Source organism: Vidua chalybeata, chromosome 29 (assembly GCF_026979565.1).
Source record: "Vidua chalybeata isolate OUT-0048 chromosome 29, bVidCha1 merged haplotype, whole genome shotgun sequence".
Classification (NCBI taxonomy): Eukaryota; Metazoa; Chordata; class Aves; order Passeriformes; family Viduidae; genus Vidua; species Vidua chalybeata.
Genome location: NC_071558.1, coordinates 872838 through 892983, shown reverse-complemented (window position 1 = coordinate 892983; position 20146 = coordinate 872838). Strand labels below are relative to the sequence as shown.

At 50.8% G+C, this 20146-nt stretch overlaps 1 protein-coding gene across 3 annotated transcripts in view; it reads right to left on the bottom strand.

Moving 5' to 3' along the window:
• NCSTN (nicastrin) overlaps nucleotides 1-20146 on the bottom strand; it is a 40294-nt gene that overhangs the window by 8143 nt on the left and 12005 nt on the right. For all 3 annotated transcript variants that reach the window (XM_053966805.1, XM_053966803.1, XM_053966804.1), the window contains exons 7-12: nucleotides 14760-14869; nucleotides 10778-10930; nucleotides 8671-8775; nucleotides 8097-8174; nucleotides 3053-3225; nucleotides 373-475 (exon numbers count right to left, since the gene is read on the bottom strand). In XM_053966805.1, coding sequence (XP_053822780.1) covers nucleotides 373-475; nucleotides 3053-3225; nucleotides 8097-8174; nucleotides 8671-8775; nucleotides 10778-10930; nucleotides 14760-14869 — 722 coding nt within the window. The remainder of the gene's footprint in view (nucleotides 1-372; nucleotides 476-3052; nucleotides 3226-8096; nucleotides 8175-8670; nucleotides 8776-10777; nucleotides 10931-14759; nucleotides 14870-20146) is intronic.

Below are 20146 nucleotides of genomic sequence, written 5' to 3'. Positions count from 1 at the left end.
CAAACACCAGACCCCAAATCCCAGGAATCCCAAATCCCAGGAATCCCCCGGGTCCCAAACCACAGAATTCCCGGATCCCAATCCCCCAGAATTCCCGGATCCTAAATCCCAGGAATCCCAAACCCCAAATCTCAGGAATCCCAAACCCCAGGAATCTCAAACCCCAGGAATCCCCTGGACCCCAAATCCCAGGAATCCCCCTGGTCCCAGGAATTCCTGGACCCCAATCCCCCAGAATTCCCGGATCCCAAATCCCAGGAATCCCAAACCCCAGGAATCCCCTGGACCCCAAATCCCATGAATCCCCTGGGTCCCAGGAATTCCCGGATCCCAAACCCCCGGAATTCCGGGAATTCGGCCCTGGGCCGGGACCTTGGCGGTGCCGGTGACGAATTCCAGGCGCTGCTCCGGGCTCAGCCCCTCGGGATAGCGCAGCCCCAGGCTCTCGGCCGTGTCGTAAATGCTCTGGAAATACCTGGGAACAAAAGCCGGGAAAAGTCCGGAATTCCCAGCCCGGAGGGAAAACCCCGCTGGGAAAGGAGCCCGTTCGGAGAGGGGTCGGAATTCCAGAGCTTTTCCCAAGGAATTTTCTGGGAATAATGAGAAAGGGCTGGAATTCCAAAGCTTCTCCTGACGGATTTTTCCAGATAAACCACAGGGAGTCGGAATTCCAGAGCTTTTCCCAAGGAATTTTCTGGGATTAACAAGGAAGCGTTAGAATTCCAGAGCTTTTCCCAAAGAATTTTCTGGGATTAACAAGGAGACTTTGGAATTCCAGAGCTTTTCCGAAGGAATTTTCTGGGATTAAAGAGGAGGCTTTGGAATTCCAGAGCTTCTCCCGAGGGATTTTCTGGGATTAACCAGGAGAGGTCGGAATTTGCTCTCCCGAGGCTTTTCTCGTTGGAATTCCAGGGATTTTCCAGGCTGTGCTCGGAATTCTGGAGGCCATTCCACGAGCTGGGAGGGGAAAATTCCCAAAGAATCCCCGAAATCCAAGAAATTCCCCCAAAAAATTCCCAGAGAATCCAAAGAAAAGATGGGAATTCCAAAGAGTTTTATCAATGAATTCCAAGAGCTGGGAGGGAAAAATTCCCAACAAATCCAAGGAAAAGGTGGGAATTCCAAGGGGTTTTATCAATGAACGCTTCATCACCCATCAATGGCTGATCCTGGCCAGAATTCCAGGGGAATTCCGGATTCCCACATTCCCAGGAAAGCCGGGATGATCCCAAGGGATCCCATTTGGAGCTTTTGGGATTCCCAAATTCCCCCTGCGGATCCCAGAACTCCTCTGGAAAAGCCAGAGCGGGGTCACGGAGGGGGTGATCCCAAAAAAAACCCTGGAAACGGAGAGCAAACAGCTGGAAAAGAATTCCATAAAAACCGCCGGGAGCGGCCTCGGGAAGCGCAGCTGCGGCTCCGGCGCCGCTGGCTCCGGGCCAGGGAGCTGCTCCCGAAAAAAGCCGGAATTTTCTCCCGCCTGTCCGAGCAATTCCCTCGCGCTTCTCCGAGCATTCCCAGAATTCCCGCGGGAAGGACCGGATCCAGCTGGAAATCCCGGATTTTCGGGATGGGATTCCAGATCCTGCTGGAAATCCCGGATTTTTGGGATGGGAAAGGTGGGATCCTGCTGGAAATCCAGGAATTCCCGGATTTCTGGGATGGAATTCCAGATCCTGCTGGAAATCCTGGAATTCCCAGATTTCTGGGATGGGATTCCAGATCCTGCTGGAAAACCTGGATTTTTGGGATGGGAAAGGTGGGATCCTGCTGGAAATCCCGGAATTCACGGATTTCTGGGATGGGATTCCAGATCCTACTGGAAATCCAGGAATTCCCGGATTTCTGGGATGGAATTCCAGATCCTGCTGGAAATCCCAGATTTTCAGCATGGGGTTCCCACAGGAAGCTGAAATCCTGCTGGAACGCCTGGAATGCCTGGATTTGTACCTGCCCTGGAATTCCAAGAATTCCCAGACTTCTCCTATCTCAGATTGTACCTGTCCCAGCATTCCCAGATTTTACCTGTCCCAGAATTCCTGGAATTCCCGCTGTTACCTCATCCAGAACGCCCCATGGTGGTTGCTGAGCAGCCCTGCCTGTCCCAGCATTCCCGTTATTCCCAGAATTAATTCCCAGAATTCCCGTTGTTACCTGTTGCGGAACGCCCCCTGGTGGTCGCTGAGCAGCCGTGCCTGCCCCAGCATTCCCGTTATTCCCGTTTTTCCCAGAATTGCCAGAATTAATTTTTCTTGGTGTTACCTTTTTTGGAACGCCCCCTGGTGGTCGCTCAGCAGCCGTGCCCATCCCAGCATTCCCGTTATTCCCGTTATTCATTCCCGTTTTTCCCAGCAGTGGTTACCTGTTGCGGAACGCCCCCTGGTGGTCGCTCAGCAGCCGTGCCCGTCCCAGCATTCCCGTTATTCCCGTTATTCATTCCCGTTTTTCCCAGCAGTGGTTACCTGTTCCGGAACGCCCCCTGGTGGTCGCTCAGCAGCCGTGCCCGTCCCAGCATTCCCGTTATTCCCGTTATTCATTCCCGTTTTTCCCAGCAGTGGTTACCTGTTGCGGAACGCCCCCTGGTGGTCGCTCAGCAGCCGTGCCCGTCCCAGCATTCCCGTTATTCCCGTTATTCATTCCCGTTTTTCCCAGCAGTGGTTACCTGTTGCGGAACGCCCCCTGGTGGTCGCTCAGCAGCCGTGCCCGTCCCAGCATTCCCGTTATTCCCGTTATTCATTCCCGTTTTCCCAGCAGTGGTTACCTGTTGCGGAACGCCCCCTGGTGGTCGCTCAGCAGCCGTGCCCGTCCCAGCATTCCCGTTATTCCCGTTATTCATTCCCGTTTTTCCCAGCAGTGGTTACCTGTTCCGGAACGCCCCCTGGTGGTCGCTCAGCAGCTGTGCCCATCCCGTTATTCCCGTTATTCATTCCCGTTTTTCCCAGCAGTGGTTACCTGTTGCGGAACGCCCCCTGGTGGTCGCTCAGCAGCCGTGCCCGTCCCAGCATTCCCGTTATTCCCGTTATTCATTCCCGTTTTTCCCAGCAGTGGTTACCTGTTCCGGAACGCCCCCTGGTGGTCGCTAAGCAGCACGCCCGCCAGGTCGCCGCGCGCCCGCAGGAAGCGCTGCAGGGCCGAGGGGGGGAGGGGCCGCGACTCGCCCGGCTCCCGCAGGGAGAGCCCCGAGAGGGAACCGGAACCGCGGAGAGCGGCCAGCACGGACTGGACCTGGGAAACAGCGGGAATGAGGGAATGAGGGAATGCCAGCACGGACTGGACCTGGGAAACAGCGGGAATGAGGGAATGAGGGAATGCCAGCACGGACTGGACCTGGGAAACAGCGGGAATGAGGGAATGAGGGAATGCCAGCATGGACTGGACCTGGGAAACAGCGGGAATGGGGGAATGAGGGAATGCCAGCACAGACTGGACCTGGGAAACAGCGGGAATGGGGGAATGGGGGAATGAGGGAATGAGGGAATGAGGGAATGCCAGCACGGACTGGACCTGGGAAACAGCCGGAATGAGGGAATGAGGGAATGCCAGCACAGACTGGACCTGGGAAACAGCGGGAATGGGGGAATGGGGGAATGAGGGAATGCCAGCACGGACTGGACCTGGGAAACAGCGGGAATGAGGGAATGAGGGAATGAGGGAATGCCAGCACGGACTGGACCTGGGAAACAGCGGGAATGGGGGAATGAGGGAATGCCAGCACGGACTGGACCTGGGAAACAGCGGGAATGAGGGAATGAGGGAATGCCAGCACGGACTGGACCTGGGAAACAGCGGGAATGAGGAAATGAGGGAATGCCAGCATGGACTGGACCTGGGAAACAGCGGGAATGAGGGAATGAGGGAATGCCAGCACGGACTGGACCTGGGAAACAGCGGGAATGAGGGAATGAGGGAATGCCAGCACGGACTGGACCTGGGAAACAGCGGGAATGGGGGAATGGGGGAATGAGGGAATGAGGGAATGAGGGAATGCCAGCACGGACTGGACCTGGGAAACAGCGGGAATGAGGGAATGAGGGAATGCCAGCACAGACTGGACCTGGGAAACAGCGGGAATGGGGGAATGGGGGAATGAGGGAATGCCAGCACGGACTGGACCTGGGAAACAGCGGGAATGGGGGAAGGAGGGAATGAGGGAATGCCAGCACGGACTGGACCTGGGAAACAGCGGGAATGAGGGAATGAGGGAATGCCAGCATGGACTGGACCTGGGAAACAGCGGGAATGGGGGAATGAGGGAATGAGGGAATGCCAGCACGGACTGGACCTGGGAAACAGCGGGAATGGGGGAATGAAGGAATGAGGGAATGCCAGCACGGACTGGACCTGGGAAACAGCGGGAATGAGGGAATGAGGGAATGAGGGAATGCCAGCACGGACTGGACCTGGGAAACAACGGGAATGAGGGAATGAGGGAATGCCAGCACGGACTGGACCTGGGAAACAGCGGGAATGGGGGAATGAGGGAATGCCAGCACGGACTGGACCTGGGAAACAGCGGGAATGGGGGAATGAGGGAATGCCAGCACAGACTGGACCTGGGAAACAGCGGGAATGGGGGAATGAGGGAATGAGGGAATGCCAGCACGGACTGGACCTGGGAAACAGCGGGAATGGGGAATGAGGGAATGCCAGCACGGACTGGACCTGGGAAACAGCGGGAATGAGGGAATGGGGGAATGAGGGAATGCCAGCACGGACTGGACCTGGGAAACAGCGGGAATGGGGGAATGAGGGAATGCCAGCACGGACTGGACCTGGGAAACAGCGGGAATGAGGGAATGAGGGAATGCCAGCATGGACTGGACCTGGGAAACAGCGGGAATGGGGGAATGAGGGAATGCCAGCACAGACTGGACCTGGGAAACAGCGGGAATGGGGGAATGGGGGAATGAGGGAATGAGGGAATGAGGGAATGCCAGCACGGACTGGACCTGGGAAACAGCCGGAATGAGGGAATGAGGGAATGCCAGCACAGACTGGACCTGGGAAACAGCGGGAATGGGGGAATGGGGGAATGAGGGAATGCCAGCACGGACTGGACCTGGGAAACAGCGGGAATGAGGGAATGAGGGAATGAGGGAATGCCAGCACGGACTGGACCTGGGAAACAGCGGGAATGGGGGAATGAGGGAATGCCAGCACGGACTGGACCTGGGAAACAGCGGGAATGAGGGAATGAGGGAATGCCAGCACGGACTGGACCTGGGAAACAGCGGGAATGAGGAAATGAGGGAATGCCAGCATGGACTGGACCTGGGAAACAGCGGGAATGAGGGAATGAGGGAATGCCAGCACGGACTGGACCTGGGAAACAGCGGGAATGAGGGAATGAGGGAATGCCAGCACGGACTGGACCTGGGAAACAGCGGGAATGGGGGAATGGGGGAATGAGGGAATGAGGGAATGAGGGAATGCCAGCACGGACTGGACCTGGGAAACAGCGGGAATGAGGGAATGAGGGAATGCCAGCACAGACTGGACCTGGGAAACAGCGGAATGGGGGAATGGGGGAATGAGGGAATGCCAGCACGGACTGGACCTGGGAAACAGCGGGAATGGGGGAAGGAGGGAATGAGGGAATGCCAGCACGGACTGGACCTGGGAAACAGCGGGAATGAGGGAATGAGGGAATGCCAGCATGGACTGGACCTGGGAAACAGCGGGAATGGGGGAATGAGGGAATGAGGGAATGCCAGCACGGACTGGACCTGGGAAACAGCGGGAATGGGGGAATGAAGGAATGAGGGAATGCCAGCACGGACTGGACCTGGGAAACAGCGGGAATGAGGGAATGAGGGAATGAGGGAATGCCAGCACGGACTGGACCTGGGAAACAACGGGAATGAGGGAATGAGGGAATGCCAGCACGGACTGGACCTGGGAAACAGCGGGAATGGGGAATGAGGGAATGCCAGCACGGACTGGACCTGGGAAACAGCGGGAATGGGGGAATGAGGGAATGCCAGCACAGACTGGACCTGGGAAACAGCGGGAATGGGGGAATGAGGGAATGAGGGAATGCCAGCACGGACTGGACCTGGGAAACAGCGGGAATGGGGAATGAGGGAATGCCAGCACGGACTGGACCTGGGAAACAGCGGGAATGAGGGAATGGGGGAATGAGGGAATGCCAGCACGGACTGGACCTGGGAAACAGCGGGAATGGGGGAATGAGGGAATGCCAGCATGGACTGGACCTGGGAAACAGCGGGAATGGGGAATGAGGGAATGAGGGAATGCCAGCACGGACTGGACCTGGGAAACAGCGGGAATGGGGGAATGAGGGAATGAGGGAATGAGGGAATGACAGCACGGACTGGACCTGGGAAACAGCGGGAATGAGGGAATGAGAGCATGGACTGAACCTGGGAAACAGCGGGAATGGGGGAATGAGGGAATGAGGGAATGACAGCACGGACTGGACCTGGGAAACAACGGGAATGGGGGAATGAGGGAATGCCAGCACGGACTGGACCTGGGAAACAGCGGGAATGGGGGAATGAGGGAATGCCAGCATGGACTGGACCTGGGAAACAGCGGGAATGGGGGAATGAGGGAATGAGAGCATGGACTGGACCTGGGAAACAGCGGGAATGGGGGAATGAGGGAATGAGGGAATGCCAGCACGGACTGGACCTGGGAAACAGCGGGAATGGGGGAATGAGGGAATGAGGGAATGAGGGAATGACAGCACGGACTGGACCTGGGAAACAGCGGGAATGAGGGAATGAGGGAATGAGAGCATGGACTGGACCTGGGAAACAGCGGGAATGGGGGAATGAGGGAATGCCAGCACGTACTGGACCTGGAAAACAGCGGGAATGGGGGAATGAGGGAATGAGGGAATGCCAGCACGGACTGGACCTGGGAAACAACGGGAATGGGGGAATGAGGGAATGCCAGCACGGACTGGACCTGGGAAACAGCGGGAATGGGGGAATGAGGGAATGCCAGCACGGACTGGACCTGGGAAACAGCGGGAATGGGGGAATGAGGGAATGAGGGAATGCCAGCACGTACTGGACCTGGAAAACAGCGGGAATGGGGGAATGAGGGAATGAGGGAATGACAGCACGGACTGGACCTGGGAAACAGCGGGAATGAGGGAATGAGGGAATGCCAGCACGGACTGGACCTGGGAAACAGCGGGAATGGGAGAATGAGGGAATGAGGGAATGACAGCACGGACTGGACCTGGGAAACAGCGGGAATGGGGGAATGAGGGAATGACAGCACTGAGCGAACCTGGGAAACAACGGGAATGTGGGAATGATGGGAATGAGGGAATGATGGGAATGACTGGAATGCTGCAGCCAGAACTGCGGAGAGCGGCCAGCACCGAGCAGACTTGGGAAACAACGGGAATGTGGGAATGAGGGAATGACAGCACGGAGCGGACCTGGGAAACAACGGGAATAACGGGAACGACGGGAATGAAAGAATGACGGGAATGCCGCAGCCGGAACCGCGGAGAGCGGCCAGCACCGACCGGACCTGGAAAACAACGGGAATGTGGGAATGAGGGAATAAGGGAATGACGGGAATGACAGCACAGACTGGACCTGGAAAACAACGGGAATAACAGGAATGACGGGAATGATGGGAAGGATTGGAGTGAAGGAATGATGGAAACAATGGGAATGAAGGAATGACGGGAATGATGGGGATGAGGGAATGACAGCATGGAGCAGACCTGGGAAACAACGGGAATGACGGGAATGATGGGAATGAGGGAATGAGGGAATGAGGGGAATGACAGCACTGACCGGACCTGGAAAACAACGGGAATGACGGGAATGAGGGAATGATGAGAATGATGGGAATGATGGCACCGAGTGGACCTGGAAAACAAGGGGAATGATGGGAATGTTGGGAACAATGGGAATGTTGGGAATGAGGGGATGGTGAGAATAGTGGGAATGAGGGAATGACAGGAATTCCAGGAATGCTAAGAATTCTGTGAATGCTGGGAATTCCAGGAATTCCAGGAATGCTGGAACATTCCTGGGATTCTTTGGGATGGGGAACATTCCCAGGGATTCTCTGGGATGGGGAACATTCCAGGATTCCGGGCTCACCTGGGATTCCACGGATTCGTTGCGCCGGGACACAGGATCCGTGTGCATCCAGAGCACGGAGTCGTTTCGCAGGGACACCTGGAAACAGCCCGGGAAATCCGGGAAAATCAGGGCTGGGAATTCCAGGGAAAACTCAGCCCCAGGGTGGGAATTCCAGGGAAAATCCAGCTGGGATGGGAAATTCAGGGAAAAATCTGGGCTGACATGAGAATTCCAGGGAAAATTCAGCCCCTGGGTGGGAATTCCAGGAAAATCGGAGTTGGAATGGGAATTCTGGGGAAAATTCAGCCCCTGGGTAGGATTTCCAGGAAAATCAGAGTTGGAATGGGAATTCTGGGGAAAATTCAGCCCCTGAGTGGAAATGCCAGGAAAATCAGATTTGGAATGGGAATTCCAGGGAAAACCCAGCCCCAGGGTGGGAATTCTGGGGCTCTCAATGGAAATTCCAGGAAAAAAATCACAGCTGGGATGAGAAATTCAGGGAAAACTCAGGGAATCCCAGGGGAAACTCAGGGAAATTCAGGGAAAACTCAGGGAATTGCCAGAATTCCTGGAATCTCAGGGAATTCCGGACCTGGCCCAGCTCCAGGAAGGCGCCGATGTTCTCCAGGCGCAGCGGGAACTTCTCCTGCTCCATGTCGAACGCCAGGCGAGAGCTGCCGATGTAATCGAAGCTCTCCTGGAAAACGGAAATCCCGGAATGCCGTGGGCAGGGGGAAGGGAAAAGGGGAAATTCCCGGAATTCCGGGCTGGGCAGAGGGAAAGGGAAAGGGGAAAAGGAAAAGGTAAAAAGGAGAAAGGGGAAAGGGAAAAGGAAAAAAGAAAGGGAAAGAGAAAAGGGGAAATTCCCGGAATTCTAGGAAAGGGGGATGGGAAAAGGGGGAAAAGGGAAAAGGGAAAAGGAAAGGGGAAAGGAAAGGGGGAGGGAAAAAGGGAAAGGGGAAAGGAAAGGGAGAAAAAAAAAGGAAAAAGGGAAAAGGGAAAAGGAAAGGAAAAGGGGAAAGGAAAAGGGGAAATTTCCAGAATTCTAGGAAAGGGGAATGGGAAAAGGGGAAAAGGGAAAAGGGAAAAGGAAAGGGGAAAGGGGAAAGGAAAGGGGGTGGGAAAAAGGGAAAGGGGAAAGGAAAGGGAGAAAAAAAAAAGGAAAAAGGGAAAAGGGAAAAGGAAAGGAAAAGGGGAAAGGAAAAGGGGAAATTTCCAGAATTCTGGGAAAGGGGAATGGGAAAAGGGGAAAAGGAAAAAGGGAAAAGGAAAGGGGAAAGGGGAAAGGAAAGGGGGTGGGAAAAAGGGAAAGGGGAAAGGAAAGGGAGAAAAAAAAAAGGAAAAAGGGAAAAGGGAAAAGGAAAGGAAAAGGGGAAAGGAAAAGGGGAAATTTCCAGAATTCTAGGAAAGGGGGATGGGAAAAGGGGGAAAAGGGAAAAGGGAAAAGGAAAGGGGAAAGGGGAAAGGAAAGGGGGTGGGAAAAAGGGAAAGGGGAAAGGAAAGGGAGAAAAAAAAAAGGAAAAAGGGAAAAGGGAAAAGGAAAGGAAAAGGGGAAAGGAAAAGGGGAAATTTCCAGAATTCTGGGAAAGGGGAATGGGAAAAGGGGAAAAGGAAAAAGGGAAAAGGAAAGGGGAAAGGAAACGGGGAGGGAAAAAGGGAAAGGGGAAAGGAAAGGGGGAAGAAAAAGGAAAAAGGGAAAAGGAAAATGAAAGGAAAAGGGGAAAGGAAAAGGGGAAAGGAAAAGGGGAAATTCCCGGAATGCCAGCGTGGGGAGAGGGAAAGGGGAAAAAGGGAAAGGGGAAAGTCCTGGAATTCTGGTGTGGGGAAAGGAAAATGGGAAAGGGGAAAGGAAAAGGGGAAAGGAAAAGGGGAAAGGGGAAAGGGGAAAGGGGAAAGGGGAAAGAAAGGTAAAACCAAGGAATGAAAAGGAAAGAAATGGAAAAGGAAAGAAAATAAAGAGGATGAACAAAAAAAGAAAGAAAAGCAAAGGAAAAAAAGAAGAGAAAGAAACAGAAAAAGCAGAAAAAAAAGAAAACAAAAGGAAAGGAAAGGAAAGGAAAGGAAAGGAAAGGAAAGGAAAGGAAAGGAAAGGAAAGGAAAGGAAAGGAAGGAAAGGAAAGGAAAGGAAAGGAAAGGAAAGGAAAGGAAAGGAAAGGAAAGGAAAGGAAAGGAAAGGAAAGGAAAGGAAAGGAAAGGAAAGGAAAGGAAAGGAAAGGAAAGGAAAGGAAAGGAAAGGAAAGGAAAGGAAAGGAAAGGAAAGGAAAGGAAAAAGGAAAGGAAAGGAAAGGAAAGGAAAGGAAAGGAAAGGAAAGGAAAGGAAAGGAAAACTGAGCCAATCCTACCCAAAAACCTGGGAAAAACCCATCCCAAGGATCTGGGCTGGATCCCAGGATGGATCCCAAAGATCCTGGGATGGATCCCAAAGATCCTGGGATGGATCCTGGGCTGGATCCTGGGATGGATCCCAAAGATCCTGGGATGGATCCTGGGATGGATGCTGGGAAGAATCCCATGGAATTCTGGGATGGATCCCATGGAATTCCCTCTCTCACCCCCCTGAAGAGGACGTTCCTGGGAGCTGAGCTGAGCCCAGTCCCACCCAAAAACCCGGGAAAAACCCATCCCAAAGGATCTGGGGCTGGATCCCGAGGATCCTGGGACGGATCCCGGGATGGATCCCGGGGAATTCCCGCTCTCACCCCCTGGAAGAAGACGAAGAGGACGTTCCTGGGCAGGCTCTGGGCGCCGGGCGCCGCCTGCAGGGCCTGGGCGGCCGCGAGCAGCGAAACGAAGGAGCCGACGGCGGCCTCGGCACCCGGGGCCACGTTCCAGAAAAACGAGTGGCTGTCCACCTGGAAAAGGGGAAAAACGGGAAAAATGGGAATGGGAACAGGGAAAATGAGGGGCTGTCCACCTGGAAAAGGGGAAAAACGGGAAAAATGGGAATGGGAACGAGGAAAACGAGGGGCTGTCCACCTGGAAAAGGGGAAAAATGGGAATGGGAACAGGGAAAAGGAGGGGCTGTCCACCTGGAAAAGGGGGAAAATGGGAATGGGAACAGGGAAAACGAGGGGCTGTCCACCTGGAAAAGGGGGAAAACGGGAAAAATGGGAATGGGAACAGGGAAAACGAGGGGCTGTCCACCTGGAAAAGGGGAAAAACGGGAAAAATGGGAATGGGAACAGGGAAAATGAGGGGCTGTCCACCTGGAAAAGGGGAAAAATGGCAAAAATGGCAAAAATGGGAATGGGAACGAGGAAAACGAGGGGCTGTCCACCTGGAAAAGGGGGAAAACGGGAAAAATGGGAATGGGAACGAGGAAAACGAGGGGCTGTCCACCTGGAAAAGGGGGAAAACGGGAAAAATGGGAATGGGAACAGGGAAAAGGAGGGGCTGTCCACCTGGAAAAGGGGAAAAATGGGAAAAATGGGAATGGGAACAAGGAAAACGAGTGGCTGTCCACCTGGAAAAGGGGAAAAATGGGAAAAATGGCAAAAATGGGAATGGGAACAGGGAAAACGAGGGGTTGTCCACCTGGAAAAGGGGAACAATGGGAAAAATGGGAATGGGAACAGGGAAAATGAGGGGCTGTCCACCTGGAAAAGGGGAAAAATGGGAAAATGGGAATGGGAACAAGGAAAAGGAGGGGTTGTCCACCTGGAAAAGGGGAAAAATGGGAAAAATGGGAATGGGAACAGGGAAAATGAGGGGCTGTCCACCTGGAAAAGGGGAAAAATGGGAAAATGGGAATGGGAACAAGGAAAACAAGGGGCTGTTCACCTGGAAAAGGGGAAAAATGGGAATGTTCCAGAAAAACGAGTGGCTGTCCACCTGGAAAAGGGGAAAAATGGGAAAAATGGGAATGGGAACAAGGAAAAGGAGGGGCTGTCCACCTGGAAAAGGGGGAAAAATGGGAAAAATGGCAAAAATGGGAAAAATGGGAATGGGAACAGGGAAAACGAGTGGCTGTCCACCTGGAAAAGGGGAAAAATGGGAATGGGAACAAGGAAAAGGAGGGGCTGTCCACCTGGAAAAGGGGAAAAATGGGAAAATTGGGAATAGGAACAGGGAAAAGGAGGGGCTGTCCACCTGGAAAAGGGGAAAAATGGGAAAAATGGGGAAAATGGGAATGGGAACAAGGAAAAGGAGGGGCTGTCCACCTGGAAAAGGGGAAAAATGGGAATGTTCCAGAAAATCGAGGGGCTGTCCACCTGGAAAAGGGGAAAAATGGGAATGTTCTGGAAAAATGGGAATGTTCTGGGAAAAATTGGGAATGTTGTGGGAAAACGAGTGTGTGGCCACCTGGAAAACACCAGGAATGGAACAGGGAACAACCCCAAAACACAATTTCCATGGGATTTTCACATGATTTTTCTGGGATTTTCCTGGGATTTTCCCATGATTTACCTGGGATTTCCCCACGATTTTCCCAGAGATGTTCCCAGGATTTTTTCCAAGGACTTTTCCACGATTTTCCCTGGCATTTTTCCAGGGACTTCCCCATGATTTTCCCAAGAATTTTCCATTATTTCTCCAGGATTTCCTCCATTATTCCCCCACAATTTTCCCTGGGATTTTTCCCATGATTTCCCCAGGAATTTTCCCAGAATTTTCCCACAATTTCCCCACGATTTCCCAGGGATTTTTCCCATGATTTCCCCACGGATTTTTCCCACTATTTCCGCATGATTTTTCCATGATTCCCCCCGGGATTTTTCCCACAATTTCCCCAGGGATTTCCCCAGGATTTTTCCCACAATTTCCCCACGATTTTCCCAGGATTTTTCAATGATTTCCCCTGGGATTTTCTAAGGAATTCCCCAGGATTTCCTCAGGGATTTTCCCTGGGATTTCCCCAGGATTTCCCCACGATATTCCCTGGGATTCCCCCACAATTTTCCCTGGGATTTCCCAGGATTTTTCCCACAATTTCCCCACGATTTCCTAGGCATTTTTCGACAATTTCCCCAGGATTTTCCCCACGATTTTTCAATGATTTTCCCAGGATTTCCCCAGGGATTTCCCCACTATTTCCCCAGGGATTTTTCCCATGATTTTTCCATGATTCACCCTGGGATTTTTCCCACAATTTCCCCAGGGATTTCCCCACAATTTTTCCCTGGGATTTTTCCAGGATTTTCCCTGGGATTTCTAAGGATTTCCCTATGATTTCCCCAGGGATTTTTCCCACTATTTCCCCATGATTTTCCCAGGATTTTCCCACAATTTCCCCACGATTTCCCCAGGGATTTTTCCCACAATTTCCCCAGAAATTTCCCCAGGATTTTTCAATTATTTTCCCTGGGATTTTCTAAGGATTTCCCCACGACTTCCCCAGGGATTTTTCCATGATTCCTCCCGGGATTTTTCCCACGATTTCCCCAGGGATTTCCCCAGGATTTTTCCCACAATTTCCCCATGATTTTCCCAGAATTTTTCAATTATTTTCCCTGGGATTTTCTAAGGATTTCCCCACTATTTCCACAGGGATTTTCCCAGAATTTTCCCAGGATTTTCCCACAATTTCCCCACAATTTCCTAGGGATTTTTCTCACTATTTCCCCAGGATTTCCCCACGATTTTTCAGTGATTTTCCCTGGGACTTTCTAAAGATTTCCCCACGATTTCCCCAGGGATTTTTCCCACGATTTCCCCAGGGATTTTTCCATGATTCCCCCACGATTTTCCCAGGATTTTTCCAGGATTTTCCCTGGGATTTTCTAAGGATTTCCCCACGATTTCCTCAGGGATTTTCCCGGGATTTTCCCACAATTTCCCCACGATTTTCCCAGGATTTTTCCAATGATTTCCCCAGGATTTTCTAAGGATTTCCCCACGATTTCCCCAGGGATTTTTCCCATGATCCCCCCATGATTTTTCCATGATTCCCCCGGGGATTTTTCCCACAATTTCCCCAGGGTTTTCCCCAGGATTTTTCCCACAATTTCCCCACGATTTTCCCAGGATTTTCCCTGGGATTTTCTAAGGGTTTCCCCACAATTTCTCCCAGGATTTTTCCTGGGATTTCCCCAGGGATTTTCCCAGGATTTTCCCCACTATTTCCCCACGATTTTCCCAGGATTTTTCCAGGATTTTCCCTGGGATTTTCTAAGGATTTCCCTATGATTTCCCCAGGGATTTTTCCCACTATTTCCCCATGATTTTCCCAGAATTTTCCCACAATTTACCCAGGGATTTTTCCCACAATTTCCCCAGGATTTTCCCACAATTTCCCCACGATTTCCCAGGATTTCCCCAGGGATTTCCCCACAATTTCCCCAGGAACTTTTCCCATGATTCCCCCATGATTTTCCCATGATTCCCCCCGGGATTTTTCCCACAATTTCCCCAGGGATTTTCCCAGGATTGTTCCCACTATTTCCCCACGATTTTCCCAGGATTTTTCCAGGATTTTCCCTGGGATTTTCTAAGGATTTCCCTATGATTTCCCCAGGGATTTTTCCCACTATTTCCCCATGATTTTCCCAGAATTTTCCCACAATTTCCCCAGGGATTTTTCCAACAATTTCCCCAGGATTTTCCCACAATTTTTCACTGATTTTCCCTGGGATTTTCTAAGGATTTCCCCAGGAACTTTTTCCATGATTCCCCTTGGGATTTTCCCACAATTTCCCCAGGGATTTTCCCAGGATTTTCCCCAGGATTCCCGCGGGAACTCACCCTGGTGGCCGCCAGGAGCAGGCGCTGCTCGGGCGGCAGCCGGCCCGAGGCGTTGATGGGCTGCAGGGAGCTCCAGACGTTGTAATCCAGCAGGGGGTCACACACGATCTCTGCAGCGAGAGCATTCCAGGGAAAATGGGAAAACTCCAGGGAAAGATGGGAAATCTCCAGGGGAAAATGGGAAACCTCCAGGAAAAATGGGAAACCTCCAGGGGAAAAATGGGAAATCTCCAGGGAAAAATGGGAAACCTCCAGGGGAAAAGGGGAAATCTCCAGGGGAAAAGGGGAAACCTCCAGGAAAAATGGGAAACCTCCAGGGGAAAATGGGAAATCTCCAGGGGAAAATGGGAAACCTCCAGGGGAAAATGGGAAACCTCCAGGAAAAATGGGAAATCTCCAGGAAAAATGGGAAACCTCCAGGGAAAAATGGGAAACCTCCAGGGAAAAATGGGAAATCTCCAGGAAAAATGGGAAATCTCCAGGGGAAAATGGGAAACCACCAGGGAAAAATGGGAAACCTCCAGGAAAAATGGGAAACCACCAGGGGAAAATGGGAAACCACCAGGGAAAATGGGAAATCTCCAGGGAAAATGGGAAATCTCCAGGGGAAAATGGGAAACCACCAGGGAAAAATGGGAAATCTCCAGGGAAAAAGGGGGAAACTCCAGGGGAAAATGGGAAATCTCCAGGGAAAATGGGAAATCTCCAGGGGAAAATGGGAAACCTCCAGGAAAAATGGGAAACCTCCAGGAAAAATGGGAAATCTCCAGGGGAAAATGGGAAATCTCCAGGAAAAATGGGAAATCTCCAGGGAAAATGGGAAATCTCCAGGGAAAAATGGGAAATCTCCAGGAAAAATGGGAAACCTCCAGGGGAAAAATGGGAAATCTCCAGGGAAAAATGGGAAACCTCCAGGGGAAAAGGGGAAACCTCCAGGGGAAAAGGGGAAACCTCCAGGAAAAATGGGAAACCTCCAGGGGAAAATGGGAAATCTCCAGGGGAAAATGGGAAACCTCCAGGGGAAAATGGGAAACCTCCAGGAAAAATGGGAAATCTCCAGGAAAAATGGGAAATCTCCAGGGAAAAATGGGAAACCTCCAGGGAAAAATGGGAAACCTCCAGGGAAAAATGGGAAATCTCCAGGAAAAATGGGAAATCTCCAGGGGAAAATGGGAAACCACCAGGGAAAAATGGGAAATCTCCAGGGAAAAAGGGGGAAACTCCAGGGGAAAATGGGAAATCTCCAGGGAAAAAGGGGGAAACTCCAGGGGAAAATGGGAAATCTCCAGGGAAAAATGGGAAACCTCCAGGGAAAATGGGAAATCTCCAGGGGAAACTGGGAAACCTCCAGGGGAAAATGGGAAACCACCAGGGAAAAATGGGAAACCTCCAGGGGAAAATGGGAAATCTCCAGGGGAAAATGGGAAAACTCCAGGGAAAAATGGGAAACCTCCAGGGAAAATGGGAAATCTCCAGGGGAAAATAGGAAACCTCCAGGGAAAAATGGGAAATCTCCAGGGGAAAATGGGAAACCTCCAGGGAAAAATGGAAAATCTCCAGGGGAAAATAGGAAACCTCCAGGGAAAAATGGGAAATCTCCAGGGGAAAATGGGAAATCTCCAGGGGAAAATGGAAAATCTCCAGGGGAAAATGGGAAATCTCCAGGGGAAAATGGGAAACCTCCAGGAAAAATGGGAAATCTCCAGGGAAAATGGGAAATCTTCAGGGAAAATGGGAAATCTCCAGGGGAAAATGGGAAACCTCCAGGGGAAAATGGGAAACCTCCAGGAAAAATGGGAAATCTCCAGGGGAAAATGGGAAACCTCCAGGGGAAAATGGGAAATCTCCAGGGGAAAATAGGAAACCTCCAGGGAAAAATGGGAAACCTCCAGGGAAAAATGGGAAAACTCCAGGGAAAATGGGAAATCTCCAGGGGAAAATGGGAAATCTCCAGGGGAAAATGGGAAACCTCCAGGAAAAATGGGAAACCTCCAAGGAAAAAGGGGGAAACTCCAGGGAAAAATGGGAAATCTCCATGGGAAAATGGGAAATCTCCAGGGGAAAATGGGAAACCACCAGGGGAAAATGGGAAATCTCCAGGAAAAATGGGAAACCTCCAGGGAAAAATGGGAAACCTCCAGGGGAAAATGGGAAACCTCCAGGGAAAAATGGGAAATCTCCAGGGGAAAATGGGAAACCTCCAGGAAAATGGGAAACCACCAGGGGAAAATGGGAAATCTCCAGGAAAAATGGGAAATCTCCAGGGAAAATGGGAAAACTCCAGGGGAAAATGGGAAATCTCCAGGGGAAAATGGGAAACCTCCAGGGGAAAATGGGAAATCTCCAGGGGAAAATGGGAAATCTCCAGGGAAAAAAGGGAAATCTCCAGGGGAAGATGGGAAAACTCCAGGGAAAAATGGGAAATCTCCAGGGAAAAATGGGAAATCTCCAGGAAAAATGGGAAACCTCCAGGGAAAAATGGGAAACCACCAGGGAAAAATGGGAAATCTCCAGGAAAAATGGGAAATCTCCAGGGAAAAATGGGAAATCTCCAGGAAAAATGGGAAACCACCAGGGAAAAATGGGAAATCTCCAGGGAAAAATGGGAAACCTCCAGGAAAAATGGGAAATCTCCAGGGGAAAATGGGAAATCTCCAGGGGAAAATGGGAAACCTCCAGGGAAAAATGGGAAATCTCCAGGGAAAATGGGAAAACTCCAGGGGAAATGGGAAATCTCCAGGGGAAAATGGGAAATCTCCAGGGGAAAATGGGAAACCACCAGGGAAAAATGGGAAATCTCCAGGGGAAAATGGGAAACCTCCAGGAAAAATGGGAAACCTCCAGGGAAAAAGGGGGAAACTCCAGGGAAAAATGGGAAATCTCCAGGGGAAAATGGGAAACCTCCAGGAAAATGGGAAACCACCAGGGGAAAATGGGAAATCTCCAGGAAAAATGGGAAATCTCCAGGGGAAAATGGGAAACCTCCAGGAAAAATGGAAAATCTCCAGGGGAAAATGGGAAATCTCCAGGGGAAAATGGGAAACCTCCAGGGGAAAATGGGAAATCTCCAGGGGAAAATGGGAAATCTCCAGGGAAAAAAGGGAAATCTCCAGGGGAAGATGGGAAAACTCCAGGGAAAAATGGGAAATCTCCAGGGAAAAATGGGAAATCTCCAGGAAAAATGGGAAACCTCCAGGGAAAAATGGGAAACCACCAGGGAAAAATGGGAAATCTCCAGGAAAAATGGGAAACCTCCAGGAAAAATGGGAAATCTCCAGGGGAAAATGGGAAATCTCCAGGGGAAAATGGGAAACCTCCAGGGAAAAATGGGAAATCTCCAGGGAAAATGGGAAAACTCCAGGGGAAAATGGGAAATCTCCAGGGGAAAATGGGAAATCTCCAGGGGAAAATGGGAAACCTCCAGGGGAAAATGGGAAATCTCCAGGGGAAAATGGGAAATCTCCAGGGGAAAATGGGAAATCTCCAGGGAAAATGGGAAATCTCCAGGGAAAAAGGGGGAAACTCCAGGGGAAAATGGGAAATCTCCAGGGGAAAATGGGAAACCTCCAGGGAAAAAGGGGGAAACTCCAGGGAAAAATGGGAAATCTCCAGGGGAAAATGGGAAACCTCCAGGGAAAAATGGGAAATCTCCAGGGAAAAATGGGAAACCACCAGGGGAAAATGGGAAATCTTCAGGGGAAAATGGGAAACCACCAGGGAAAAATGGGAAACCACCAGGGGAAAATGGGAAAACTCCAGGGAAAATGGAAAATCTCCAGGGAAAAAGGGGGAAACTCCAGGGAAAAATGGGAAATCTCCAGGGGAAAATGGGAAACCTCCAGGGAAAAATGGGAAATCTCCAGGGAAAAATGGGAAACCACCAGGGAAAAAGGGGGAAACTCCAGGGGAAAATGGGAAATCTCCAGGGAAAATGGGAAATCTCCAGGGAAAAAGGGGGAAAACTCCAGGGAAAAATGGGAAATCTCCAGGGGAAAATGGGAAATCTCCAGGGAAAAAGGGGGAAACTCCAGGGGAAAATGGGAAATCTCCAGGGGAAAATGGGAAACCTCCAGGGAAAATGGGAAATCTCCAGGGAAAATGGGAAATCTCCAGGGGAAAATGGGAAATCTCCAGGGGAAAAGGGGGAAACTCCAGGGGAAAATGGGAAACCTCCAGGGAAAAATGGGAAATCCTGCTAAAAATGGGAAAAAATGAGATTTCTGCAGGATTTTTTATTGAAAAAAAACAGGAAAAATGGGATTTCTACAGGAATTTTCATGGGAAAAAACAGAAACAATGGGATTTCTACAGGAATTTTTATGGGAAAAAAGGGGAAAATGGGATTTCTACAGGAATTTTTATGGAAAAAAAACGGGAAAATGGGATTTCTGTGGGAATTTTCATGGAAAACACAAAGGGATTGGTGGGATTCTGGGAGCTCCTGAATCCAGCAGGGGGGCACACACGATCTCTGCAAGGAGAACATTCCAGGGAAAAATGGGAAAACTCCAGGGAAAAATGGGAAATCCTGCTAAAAATGAGGAAAAATGAGATTTCTGCAGGAATTTTTATGGAAAAAAAAAACAGGAAAAACGAGAATTCTACAGGAATTCTTACGGGAAAAAAGGGGAAAATGAGATTTCTGCAGGAATTTTTATGGGAAAAATATGGAAAAAATAGGATTTCTACAGGAATTTTTATCCAAAAAAACCAGGAAAATAGGATTTCTACAAGGATTTTCACGGAAAACAGGAAGGGATTGGTGGGATTCAGGGAGCTCCTGAATCCAGCAGGGGGTCACACACGATCTCTGCAACGAAAACATTCCAGGGAAAATGGGAACTCTCCATGGAAAAATGGGAAATCTCCATGAAAAAATGGGAAATCCTGCTAAAAATGGGGGGAAATGGGATTTCTGCAGTTATTTTTATGGAAAAAAAGTGGAAAAATGGGATTTCTACAGGAATTTGTATGGAAAAAAACCAGAAAAAAATGGGATTTCTGCAGGAATTTTTATGGAAAAAAACAGGAAAAATGAGAATTCTACAGGAATTTTTACGGGAAAAAACGGGAAAAATGGGATTTCTACTGGAATTTTCACGGAAAACACAAAGGGATTGGTGGCATTCAGGGAGCTCCAGATGCTGGAATTCCCAGGATTTCCCCTGGATTTCCCTGGGATTTTCTCATGATTTTCCCAGGATTTTCCCAGGATCCTCCCAGGATTTCCCCTGGATCCTCCCAGGGTTTCCCAGGATGTTCCCAGGATCCTCCCAGGATGTTCCCAGGATCCTCCCAGGATTTCCCCAGGATCTTCCCAGGATTTTCCAGGATTTCCCCTGGATCCTCCCAGGGTTTCCCAGGATTTCCCCAGGATTACCCCAGGA